The 13,066-nt window shown below is 40.8% G+C and overlaps 2 protein-coding genes and 1 non-coding gene across 4 annotated transcripts; all 3 read right to left on the minus strand.

The window, feature by feature from the left end:
* Positions 1-226: 226 nt before the first annotated feature.
* decr2 (2,4-dienoyl CoA reductase 2, peroxisomal) lies at positions 227-5,177 on the minus strand. 2 transcript variants are annotated; one of them, XM_020083157.2, is made up of 10 exons: positions 4,944-5,177; positions 4,315-4,416; positions 4,128-4,196; positions 3,529-3,580; positions 3,295-3,430; positions 2,436-2,560; positions 2,046-2,139; positions 1,868-1,972; positions 685-873; positions 227-471 (listed from the first exon to the last, which is right to left on the minus strand). In XM_020083157.2, exons 2-10 carry the CDS (start codon positions 4,413-4,415, stop codon positions 437-439), a joined length of 906 nt encoding a protein of 301 aa, XP_019938716.1. In that variant the 5' UTR covers position 4,416; positions 4,944-5,177; the 3' UTR covers positions 227-436. The 2 variants fall into 2 exon arrangements, with proteins under 2 accessions (XP_019938716.1, XP_019938717.1); XM_020083158.2 differs by having other exon boundaries at positions 621-873.
* Positions 5,178-6,993: 1,816 nt separating this feature from the next.
* trnae-cuc (transfer RNA glutamic acid (anticodon CUC)) lies at positions 6,994-7,065 on the minus strand. The gene has a single exon. It is a non-coding gene; the product is annotated as a tRNA-Glu (tRNA).
* Positions 7,066-8,200: 1,135 nt separating this feature from the next.
* LOC109627080 (retinol dehydrogenase 13) lies at positions 8,201-11,975 on the minus strand. Its single transcript, XM_020083461.2, has 7 exons — positions 11,780-11,975; positions 10,865-10,983; positions 10,628-10,783; positions 10,443-10,547; positions 10,113-10,325; positions 9,888-9,989; positions 8,201-8,720 (listed from the first exon to the last, which is right to left on the minus strand). The coding sequence occupies exons 1-7, from the start codon at positions 11,842-11,844 to the stop codon at positions 8,398-8,400; spliced, it is 1,083 nt and encodes a 360-aa protein (XP_019939020.2). The 5' UTR covers positions 11,845-11,975; the 3' UTR covers positions 8,201-8,397.
* Between the last annotated feature and the right edge of the window lie 1,091 nt (positions 11,976-13,066).

The following is a 13,066-nucleotide window of genomic DNA, read 5'->3' on the forward strand; positions in this document are numbered from 1 at the left end:
TATAAACTTCAAGCCAGGGGCAGATTCAGGGGCAGAGCTGGTCATGTCAGTCGTAGTTATAAAAATAAAAATAAATCAATATTATTTAATTTTGCTGCTCAATTTTATGATTCCTATTTGCCTCATCGGGCGTAACAATGTGCAACATCCTTTGCCCTCAACCGTCACAAAAAAACAAGAACCTTCTTGCTTTACTGTCAATAATTAAAGCAAACTGTAGTCATCATTACCTAATAATAAAACTTTATTAATAGATGAGATGCATGATGATAAGAAACAGCTTTGCAGTGGGTGAAAAAATCCCATACATATAATACAGTAAGTACAGTATGTTAGTGTTCAACACCTTAAGCCACTAAGAAAAACGCTCTCATGACAGCAGTGGTGAGATAAACCACAAAACATGGCCCCTAACTCACTCTCTTGTCTTCAGCGTTTACTTGTCTCTTTTCTTTTCAGGTGACCAATAACCTGAAAGACAATAAGAGAGACAAGTGGATTAATATGGGTTGTACTGCACTCTTAAAACTTTGATATGACACAATACGCAACACCATCACTGTGCCCTCAGTCGTTCTGTCTCTCCAGATGGACCTCGAGCTGCACCTCCTCCAACACACCTGGGTCAGGAGGAGTACAGGAGAGCCCCTGTTCAGAGTTTAGCGGATTTAGAGGAGGCTATACCCAACATCATGGAGACGTCGTTGCCTGAGGTCAACCAGGCCCCGCCGTCCGCCACCAGGATGGCTCCGGTCACATACGAGGACACCCGGCTGGCCAGGAAAAGAGTGCAGTGGGCCATCTCCGTCTTGTTGCCCGCTCGCTGCAGAGGGATGGACTGGAAGGCACCAGCGGCTTCACCTCTTGGACCACCTGAGAGTTTTAAAGGGAGAAAAAGAATCCATGCTCAGACCCTCTCTAGTTTAATTTCTTTTTACAGTCGACTACTGCATTACCACCTCAAGAGGCAAAGGGTGGACAATTAACCATTTATCCAATTCTTTATATCAACTATTTAAACTAATCTATACTTTTAGTTAATTCCGCGCCTCCAGAATTCATTGTATGCACAAGAACTGCCCGCTTGTTACATTGTCTCGGCAGGCATGTGTATATGACCCAGGACTAAGGGAGCAAGTGAACAAGCAAGACGCATCAACCTTCTTCATTATTTTCCCACATTTTTATAGTGGTATAGCTCAAGGGCGTCTGCAGAACTACAACTGGTAATAATGCATAATATAAGCATTCACAGCCTGGGACCATAGACATAAACAAGGATAGAAAAAAAATAAGCAGGGGAAAGTGTGCAGATAATTTGTGTACCGCAAAACTCACAGATTCCTCTTTTTGATTTTAAACTATATCAAATATAGCCGAGCCAACTGTCTCATTTTATGGCATCATCATTGTTATTAACAGATGAGGCCAAAAAGAGTGTAAGCACACAACAATATACAAAACCAACTATGAATGATGACAATGTTAGATGCAAAATGTCCTGAGCAAAGAAACGCTCTAGATTCTTTGCTCAAAGTGTGATATTAAAATATCTTCAAGGCAATTCATTTTAGGTTTCTGAGTACTTGTCTACTTCTATATATCATTTCTGTGTTTTTCCAGAATCTCTCTCATTAGAGATACAATTGATGGTAATGGTGTAGAAGCAAGAGAACAAGAGATAAAGAAGTAAGAATAAAACACAATATTCTAACATAAGCCATGTCACAAATATGTAAATTAAGTGTCATTAAGCAACAACAGCCTCAAAGTACCATTTGTTTCTGAGGTTGGTGTATGTACTGTAAGAGATAGTACCACTGTTTATCATAAATAATCTGTTTTATGTACAACAATGTAAATTTACCCAGCCTGCGGAATCCCTCTGTGCCAGAGATAGGACCTGGTGCCACGGCATTGACTCTCACCCCACTGGGCCCCCACTCCACGGCCAGGTGCTTGGTCATGGCGTCTGGGGACACGGAGGGAACGCAGAGTCATTCGATTCTCATTCTGAAATTGTCTCATAATAAAACGGCTCTTACCATTCGCAGCCTTAGCAGAGCCAGCATGCACCTGCAGGGCCTGCCCCTTGTAGCCGAGTGTTGCAGAGATGTTTACTATGTTGCCGCCATGATCCTGCACGCAGTTGGTGGGAGACTCAAAATCAATGCAACGAGTAAATGATCAAACCAGCAGAGTTCAACTCATGTTTAGTTATGAGCAGGCATTCAGTCTCAGATCTTTAGTGACACCTCCTGGTGATCAGAGGGCATTGCAGAAACTGACACTTACTGGAAGCTATTGATCTAAAACCGAATTATGTCTCTGCTGACACATTATTATTATTTATGCACTTGGGGTAGTAAACAATACTTATAGCTTCATATCTTTAATTTAAAAAAATACAGTATCAGACAGAAAGTGTATTGTACCTTAAACCACTTCTCATAAACCACCTTGCTGGAGTTGAATGTTCCCATAGTGTCTATCTCCATCACAGTCTTGAAGGCGTTGAAGGAGAGTGAGGTCGCCGGGCAGAGAAAGTTTCCAGCAGCATCTGTCAACATTTAGGACACAGCAGAACAACAACAAAAACTATAACAATTCCCATAAAAGACAGATGGAGGAGGGTAATCTTTCATAAAAAGGCTTTATGATTGCATCATTTATGAGGTGCATAAATATAATAGGCATCTCAATGCATATGTAATCTGAGTCTGTTTTGACACCTGATAATGTTGAAGTGATGTAACAGTTTGAGGAAAAAGTCAGAAAAGTTAATGATTAAACCAAAACCTTTGACACTTGACATTTGTTCAAAGTACATTAGCACGCACTCGACCTTAAGACATCTTTAGATGTATTTGCACTTATGTTAGCAGGATGCACTGTAGAATGATAATGAATGGGGGAGACTGCTGCCACCACAAACCACATTGACTGTATAAAAAAATAGGAAGCGTGTCTCCTCTTCTTCCCAATATCCAGAAACACTGGTTTCATGATTTCACCCTGTTTTAATAGCATAAAATATATATTTAAAAAGTTTTATTGGAAAAATGATCTGTTTGATAAAAACTACATAAAATGATAGTTTGGTTCATGTCCTATCTATTAACATGAAGGAGGCAGGACTTGTACTGCAGCCAGCCACCAGGTGTCTGTCGACACTCTTTGGCTTCACATTTGGGAAGCTGTCATCCATCTCTATATACAGTCTGTGCCACAAACACATAAATCCCATGAGACAAAACACATCATTCTTAAACTTGTGAATAAGAGATCACGTACTGTTAATGAGGATGTCAATACGACCCAACTCTTTCAGCGTCTCATCCACAGCTGCTGCAATGCTCTCAGGCTGCCGCACGTCCAAGCACACGGGGAGACAACGACGTCCTGATGCAGCAGACAGCTTTTGAGCCGCCTGAGGAAACACACAATAACTTTACACGAGGCAAACACAGTAATATCTCGTCACGTTTCTACACGTATATTTAATGGACGTTGTGCAACAGGAATAACCTCTTTGAGTTTGTCCAAGTTTCTGCTTGCAATCACCGTGTCACAGCCATGCCTAACGCGTAGAAAAAGAGGGAAACATGACTTTGTGGAGCAACAGAGAAACAACAGCAAAGAGAATGTGTTTTATTGTGTTGACCTGAACATGAAATACAAGCATAGGTGAGGCTTAAAGGGAGATAGAGCGAGTAACTTCTGACACAACACGTGAGACAAAGGGTGAGAACAAGAAGCAGAATACAGGGGAAAGAGAAACGTTAAGGGGGTGAGCCTAGAATCAAATGTTTTTACATGCCAGGACACAAAGTTACGAGGTCAGGCGTCAATGTTTTATAAAAGATGAACTATTTCTGACACGTGAGTATATTATTCAACTACTTCTACTATGTCACACAAGCAAAATGATGAAAGTCTCACTGTCAGATAACACAAGGTATAAAGTGCACCTGCATACCTTCTTCCTCTCATTTTACCGTTTTGGAGTGTTAGCGATGACATAAGCATTGATTCTACATATCAAAGATTGATCCTTGCACTGTACATTCACCAATCACTGTCAGAGGAATAAAAGAGTCTGAGAATGTTGTGGTCATTCTCCTCACCTCATGAAGATTTCAGCTATCCTGAGTCCTATTCCAGATCCCCCACCTGTGATAAAAGCAACCTGATCCCTGAAAAAAGTCAGAAATCCTCATGAAGTTATTAGATTCTATCAAAATGTAATTGTGCAGACAGTAAATAGATGATAATAAGCCGAATGCATCTTAAAGCACATGTTTTGATGCTCACTTTAGTAAATCTGGACTGTAGATGTGTGTGTATGACGTCAGGCAGTCGTCAGTGCAAACATCTTCGGGCAGCAGTTCTCCTTTTCTCTGTGGCTCTGCCATGCTGAAAAAAAATATACAAGTTACATAGACACATACATTCTCGCATTACTATAAACCAATGTCGGAAGTTGACTGCAGCAATTTGCTTTAAATAGGGTTATTTGAATCAATATTTAAATTCAAGTAAAATGTTTTGTTCTGTCTGTGTTCCTATTTTTACAGTTTTATCTTTTATCATCCTCCTGATCCGTTGATCACACAGGAGGATCATTCAGAATCATTTTAAAATGGACTCTTTAATAACAGCATGTCCCGCAACAATCCCCACAATTTGGGGATGAATAAAGTAATCTATCTATCTATCTATCTATCTATCTATCTATCTATCTATGCATCTATCCACATCACTCACTCACTCACTCTCTCTCTATTTATATATGTATCTCTTTCTATCCCTCTTCATCTCTGTCTAATTAGTATTTCAGTTCTTTACAATACTGTGTACAACACATAGTGTGTGTGTGTGTGTGTGTGTGTGTGTGTGTGTGTGTGTGTGTGTGTGTGTGTGTGTGTGTGTGTGTGTATTACCTGCTGCACTAAACAAGCTAGTTCTTGTCGTAACGCTGAGAAAAGAAAGCTCCAGCTCGTCTGATGAAACTTCACCTGCACACGAAGCAGCGACACAGACCCGAGGAAGCGGCTTCACCTTTACTCCCCCCCCATCACACGTCTTTCTTTCCTGAACTCAGAGAAAAGTTGAAGAAGATAAGAACCGAGCTCACTGTACCTCGGACTCTGTGTGCTGCATTCACGTGCTGTCGGAACAATCGGGAAAAATGACTTCCCGACTGGGTAAATTAAAGGTCCAGTGTGTAAGATTTAGGTTAAAGGATTTTTTTTGGCAGAAATTGAAATAAAATAATCCTAGAGATGTATTCACTGGTGTTTAATCATCTAATGTGTATGAATTTTTGTTTTCTTCACCATAGAATGGGCCCTTTATATCTTAAAAACTTTATGTTTATATGGAAGGGGGTCCTCTCTACGGAGGCCGCCATGTTTTTTACTGTTGTTCAAACTGGACAAACTAAAACCTTTTGAGTTTTTATTACAGCTGAAATTCACCACAGGTTCTCTTTCATGTTTGGAAGGGGAGGGTGAGGTGAGGAGTCTTCAGCTGCAACATGCACGTTCACCTCTAGATGTCACTAAATAAAACACACCGAACCTTTAAAGAAACAGGTGCAACCAGAAAAAAACTCATGCAAATTAAGAAAACACATGCAAATAGAATAAACAGGTACAAGTCTCTGTATTTGCATGTGTTGTGACTTTTTGCAGAGAATGTGTTGACAAAGTGGTGAAGTTGTTTCCTTAAGTTGCACATGTTTTTTTCATTTGCATATTTTCTTAATTTGCAGTGCGTTGAGCTCTCTTGTCCACCGTACTTTTAAATTTAAATTGTTTATATTTACACCGGAGCAGGTCCTCTCCCATCGTTTAACAGTAGTAGTACATCAGTCCTTTCTTTTCTCTTTGTTGTTATGTAAATATTAGAAATTGGTGTCAAGGTATTGTTTAAATGCTCTCAACACATAAATAAAACACATATTGTTTGCAGCGTCCATGTTTTTTCCACATTTTAACCTCACAACTCGGGAATTGGGGACCTTCTGAGGAGCACGTGAATGCACCGGCTACTTCCTCGACATTCTTCAGTGATGCATTATGGGCACTGAAGTCCCTCCGGTGTGTGCGTGTTCAAGAACACAAGTCCAAACGTGTTTACGTTTTGTTTAAGACACAGCAAGTAGTGACGAGGTGAGTATACGGTTAAAAGACATAACACAGAGTAAGTTGTAAACTTTAGAGGTCAGGACTGATGTGATTTAAACCAGACCAGACAACAACAAGCTCAGGGGACTGTAAATGTCTTTTAAAACCCAGATAGTGATTCTGTAGCTCATCTCCTATACCCATCATCGTCTAGGATGGCAGCTCTAAGGGCCCTCTCTGGTAAACCAACACTGGAATAAATGATCCAGGGGTGTATCATTTCAGCTTTGAGGCCGATTAGTGTGCTCTGGAGCAGAGAACGGCCTGTATTGATCTGTACTTTTGGGATTCACTGCTGGATGGAAAAAAAGCCCTGCCTATGCAATGGATCCCTCAAAGACTTTAGGAATGGATATTTTCCTCTGCACTAAAAGGCTGCACGACTGCCAGCTACAGGCCTGAGAGGATCGGAAATGTAACATGAGTGCTTTTGTGATTTGATTAGTTCTTTTCAAGAGGCATAAACAAGAAAAACTGAGGGGCGCTTTAAAGAAAATGATAATGGACGCTTTGGCCCATGAGCCAAAAATACAGCTTTTACTGACAAATGCTCCTTATTTTTTTTTACCATTTCATATTTAGTTGTTCTTCATTGGGTATTTTATTATCGTTTGGTGAAGGAGCTGCATTACAGATCAATGTGCAGTGCAATAAAGAAGCTATGTCCTGTGATGGATTTCTACAATAAGGTCCACATGTCTGATAATTGATTTGTTAAGGGCCTAATTCTCCTTCAACAATAATAATAAAAGATATTTACATGATTGTTTAAATGTCCGTCGACGCAACAAAGAAAACGTAGTTCCCTGACCGGGAATCGAACCCGGGCCGCGGCGGTGAGAGCGCCGAATCCTAACCACTAGACCACCAGGGATGGTTAGTGTTGTGTTGATGTGATGTATTCTATATAATTACCCTTTTCAAGTTGATTTGATCGTTGTTATATCAAATCTATGATACTTACTGTCTTCCCACAAGCTTGTAGCTAATGGCTGTGGTCAGAAGTGTTGACTTTGAGTCCACAAAACACGACATTAAGATTTGAGGTGTCATTTACACCATGTTTTTAGCCTAAATGTCCTCTGTGATGACAACAGAGGAGCAGTATGAATTATTCTATGTCGTTTTGTTCTGTTGTTTTTTACATTTGAAGAAGTGGTCACCATTTATTTCAATTGTATTGGATTTGGCTGGAACACTGTTTACCCCTGAAACTCCAAACGTTGTTATTACTGTGAGCACATAGAAAGTTAGGAGACACAGTGGGCCATATTTTACTACAACAGGAAATGTTTGTCCCTTTCTCCTGGAAAGTGCAAAATTTCACATGTAGATTTTCTATTCTTGGCGGGCGACATCATTCTTTTCAGCAAAGAGACAGTGTGTCTCCTTCACCCTGAGTGTGACCTGACAGGCATACAGCCAGAGCACCCTCCTGAAGGACGTGTTATTCTACTGTTTCGTGTTATTTTCTCCTTTGGCAGATAAACTTGTTGCTGTCATGAGAATTCTTTTGTATTTCTGAGTTGCCTTTTTTGTATTTAGAAATTGTATTCAGCCCTGAGGCTGGAGGTTACCCATTCGTGGTTTAAATATTCATGCTTAGAAGTTGGGATTTTTAATATTCACTGATGTATTTATCCACCTGTTTTTATCTTTTATGATCAGATGTTTTTTTCTAATTCCCTTTCAGTTTCATCCTCGCAGACCACACGTATTCCAATAAACACTGTGCACTGCATTTTAGTGGTTCTTACCATTACCTATGTACATTTTACTGATAAACTCTGTGTAACCAAGGGAATCAGAAGGTCAGCAAAACAAATATTAGCTAACATTAGCCACAATAAGACAGGTCATACCAGACAGTCAGGCTGTCAAGCAAAATCCCTGAGTTATTAAAGTGAGGGTGTTTTCTTATTAACTCGATTTTTCATTTGTCAAATAATTAAAGTGCTAATTTGTCTTTGAAAAGTTACTGAGCCTAGCTTCAAAAATGAGTCTGAGTCTGTTGCCAAAAGCAGCATCTTTCATGTTTTACACAAAATCTCCTGATGCAGGAACATAAAGGCATAAAGGCTGCCATTATACAGAGAACCAGAATCACACATTCAGACAGTTGACAGACAGAGCAGGGGACAGCTAGGGTCACAGCTCAAATCATAGAGGTCCGATATCTCCAGCTGACCCAGAGGCCAGAGGACACCTACAACCCCACAGCACTGACAGCTGGTCCTGGGCTCTGTCCAGGTGTCTGTGCTGGGTCTGTCTGTGCAGCTTCATCCTCTCCTCCTGCTGGAGGGTTCAACCTGCCACTCTGTCCTTTTTCCTCCAGACCCACCAGCCTGCTGCTGACCTCCCACAGCTTGCGAGCTGCCTCCTCGTCCAGGGCCTGCGGCGCTGGCTCCTTTTCTGTCATCACATCATAGTAGCATCCCGTCACACCCGCCATCTCCTCAGACACAGCCAGGTAGACGCTGGGCTGGGCCCCAAGTTCTGGGCTCTTCACCAACAGGGAGAAAAAGGGACCTGTACGGGGGATTGTAGAGGCCACAGAGAGGTTTAATGGTGTAAAACTCTGATCAAATACAAGTACTTCAATAAATGAATTCAAAGTAAAGCACTATTCAAGTACAAACTGGATCAGTGCAGTTCAATTATGTGTGTTTACTAAATCTGACACACACATACTGTGACTGTAAATGTTCTCAACACCAAACACTTCCATCCTCCCCACAGCGGAGGATGTTTATTACCCCAGAGTGCATCGTGTAATTAAAAATATACTCAGTCAGTGCTGAGTAAAAAAAGAAAAATCCATTCACCCATTCCCAGAATGTGTGCAGAGAAGCTGCATCAGCAACATTATTGGGAACAGTGGTGTACAGGTGGGTTCAGATTTCTCATGATTCTTCCAACTGTCATATTATTTTTTCCGAGAAGTTGTTGTTATTCTACCGTTTTAAACTGATACATTTACTTCACAGCTTTAGTTAGAAGAAACTTTGCACGTTAAGATTTTACATGCAAAACCTAAGATGGGCTTATAAATGGCAAGCGGTTAAAATAATCAAAACTTTAGCTTCATCACAAACCAACAACAAAAGTAAAACACATGACATTAATTTCTGCATTATCAGTAATACATTTTGTAATAGTATATAAAAGACACAAGGGTAATTGTGTACTTTTACTAGATTTGCAGGGCAAATGCTCCCGTGGAGTCAAGTGTTTGGGACGTCTCTATGTCGTGACATTTACATATACACGAAGAGGTTAACACACCCTAATCAGCGACCACTCCTGAGAAGGAATCCTGAAAAGTGTTCTCGATTTTAAATCTAAGCTGAAACTAAACCCCTGAACCACAGCCTCTACCATTCAGAGACATCCCCCATCCTCTCCTGCCCCTCAACTCTTTCACACACACACACATCCATTTATATTTGAATCAGAATTCCTCAATACAACACTTGTTAGTTGTAGTTATAAAGTTTTGTGTGCGTAGGAGCATTTCATAACAGAAACGTGGTGAGTTATTTATGTTCTTATTTATACAGATAGAAAGTTCACTGAGACCAATGCCACATATCAGAGTGTGGACCGTTGCATACTGTGTGTATTAGACGAATAGAACTTCACTGCATTTATTGATTTCTCTAAATTCAGAATCCAATAAGGAAGCAGGATACTCACTGAGCACCGAGCTCGAGAACTGCGATTGGTGCAGGCCGGTGTGCCTCCCAAGCTCCGTGGCAACAACGCCTGGGTGTACAGCATTCACTGTGACTCCTGTGCCTGTTACAAACACACACACAAGCAACTGTTCGAAAATATATTTCCAATGGCCAATTACAAACAAGAACATAGGCCGTACTCCCTCCCACACATGCCCACTTATGCGGCAGCCAGTAGACTTGCCTTGTAATCGCTTGGCAAGCTCTCTGGTGAACAGAACATTGGCAAGCTTGCTCTGACAGTACGCCTGCTTGGTATCAAACTTCTTATTCTCCCAGTTCAAGTCCTCGAAGTCCATCTTTCCAACGATGTGGGCGAGCGAGGCCAGGTTGATCACTCTGCTGGGGGCGGACTCTTTCAACTTCTCCAGCAGAAGATTTGTCAACAAGAAGTGGCCTGGAGGAAGAGCAAAACAATCGAAATGAGGAAGTGATGGAGCGAGGGAGAGTTTTTTAGAATGTAAAGACAATTTAGATTTATTTTCTTTAATGTGCTTGTTGTCAAGGTAAGTACCCAAGTGATTAACTCCAAACTGCATGTCGAATCCATCTTCTGTCTTCCACGCTGGACATCTCATGACCCCTGCGTTGTTTATCAGCACGTCCACTCTCGGCTCCTCTACAAGACGATAAAGATTAAATTCAACAAACTGTTGCTGACTTTATTTCAATTACTGACGCCGTGTTTTGTTTCCTCACCTCGTTTGATTTTCTCAGCAAACTCCCGGATGGATTTCATGGAGGCCAGGTCGAGGCGACAGGCGTACACGTGAGGATTCAGTGTGTTCCCTCGTATTTCCTTCGCAGCCTCCTCACACTTCTCCATGTCCCTACATCCCATAATGACCCGCCCTCCTGACGATTTGGGGACAGGAAGAGGAGTGTATCAGCGAGAGAAAAATAACAAATCAGAGTGACATGATATTTTCTGCCCACCTCTCTTGGCCAGCTCTTGGGCAGTCTCCTTCCCGATGCCTGTGTTGGCTCCGGTTATAACCACAGTCTTTCCAGTGATGGTGGCATTACTGGTGCACCGGCCTCCGGTCACATGGTTCCTGTGGGGGGAATTAAAACACAGTGATGTGCTTTCTTATGAGTACATGAGAATGCATTAGTACCTGGTTTTGGAATGTAGACAAAAGCAAATATCAATACCTGGCTGAGCAGACCTACCCAGATTATCCTGATGTCAAACTCTTTGTGTTTGGTTTTCTTTTGTATTATTCATGAGTTATGACATATTGTATTTACCTGTATGTATATGTTGTAAGATGGAAATCCACTTTGATATCAAACATGACAAAGAGACATGTTAACAGGGAGGAGGCTCTGTTCACACAAGTGACGGCTGAGAGGAAACTTTAAAGTGGTACCTACTACATCACCAAGTCTTCAAGATGATCCCTGTTTCAAAATCAGTTTTAAGACCTTCATTATTCCAGTTATCTAGTTTTTAAAACCTTCATTATTCCAGTTATCTTGCCTTTATCTTCTATAGTTATGTGTCAAATCAAATCACCACACTGCGAACTTGGGGCAATTAAGGAGCAAACAGCGAATTTGTCCTTGTTGCCATTCACAGGTTAACCGAGCTGAGACGGTGTCACAGTGAATTTCCTCAACAAATAACACTATTACTTAACTGTGTTCACTTACATATGACAAATAAAACGTGTAAATGTAAGCTGTAATTCTCTCTACTACAACAACAGCATATTCTGATTGAGTAAATCGAATGTTGTTGTTTAACACTGAACTGAGCTTGAACTTCACTGTGTATTACTGTTATAATTATAACCACGTGATGAAAACACAGTGTACACAGTCACTTCTTCGTGGGGAGTCACTCACTTGAGTAAAACAGCGCCGCCAATCACAGTCCCGAACACAGACACAGGTAGAATGAATCTGCTCATGACTCCAGAGCGATGCTGAGCAGAAACAAACCATCCAGATGTGTTCCTGTTGTCTCTCCAGCTGCTTTCACTACAACACTCCTGAGCTACGCTGCTGCCGCACAAGGTTACACGCGCACACTTTCAACGTCATCCGCTCGTCCCGACCAAACACAGGCCGAAGAACCCCAGTGGCATTGTGGGAAACGTAGTTCCATGTACGAATGGCCTTTAAATAAGCAAACAACACTTTGGGGGGTTTTGTTATATTGTTGAGTGTAATTTGTTTGTCCTTGTCACATTATGATTTTTGTTCAATTAAATTTCAACTTTGCTTTTGAGGAATTTTGACTGTTTCAAATTAAATTACAATTTTATTTTCATGATAAACAAACCTTTTTTTTGATTAATTTACGACTACATTTTTTATTCTTACTGTTGAGTTTATTCGTATTAAATGATTCTCATAAAAGGATGACTTTTTGCAAAAAATTGCCTCATGTCTGAATTGGTGCTTTATAAATAAACTTGCCTTGCCCTTATTGAAACTTTAAAAAATATTTCTCGATGCATTTATCAACAGCAATTCAGTTACTTTGCTGAAAATCTGTGGTGAAAAGTTATTTGTTCTCCGTTCCTCTGTCATCTTTATAATTCATCAAAACATCTATATAATTAATGTTGACTATTGCTTTTTAAAATGTATGAAGGTGCTGTTTGCTTTGAGAACATTGTGCATCTGTTCATATCAACGCTGAGACAGACACCAGATTCTGTAAAAGTCCATCACTGCAATGCTAAACCAACTTGATCGCTCATTTATATTTCTTGCATTTGGCTTTGTGAGAATATCTCACAATCGCATATGAAAAATAAAATTTCATAGAAATGCCTTATTTCAATGTAGAAAGCTGTGTGGCTGTGAATTGCTTTTTGGATTGAAAAAGACGTGAATTGCTCTGCCGTTGCCGGTGCAATGTCATTCTGCCGTTGGGGAGCCAGGTGAGGCAGAAAAAGTGAAAGCAGCACAGAGGGGAGCTTAAGTGAGACAGAGAGGGGCTGTTATGAACCAGTGCCCAGGGGGTTGAGGGTAGGGTGTAGCTTTGCACAGCTTCAGAATTAAATACTCGGGTTTCTTCTGCCTAAATAATTCTCCACAAAACAAAAACACCAAGGTTCCAATTTCAAATACCTGCTGTTCAAAGCAAATGTTGCACAATTTTAGGATTTGGTTTGATTACTG

The sequence above is a fragment of the Paralichthys olivaceus genome, chromosome 21 (assembly GCF_024713975.1).
Source record: "Paralichthys olivaceus isolate ysfri-2021 chromosome 21, ASM2471397v2, whole genome shotgun sequence".
Lineage (NCBI taxonomy): Eukaryota > Metazoa > Chordata > Actinopteri > Pleuronectiformes > Paralichthyidae > Paralichthys > Paralichthys olivaceus.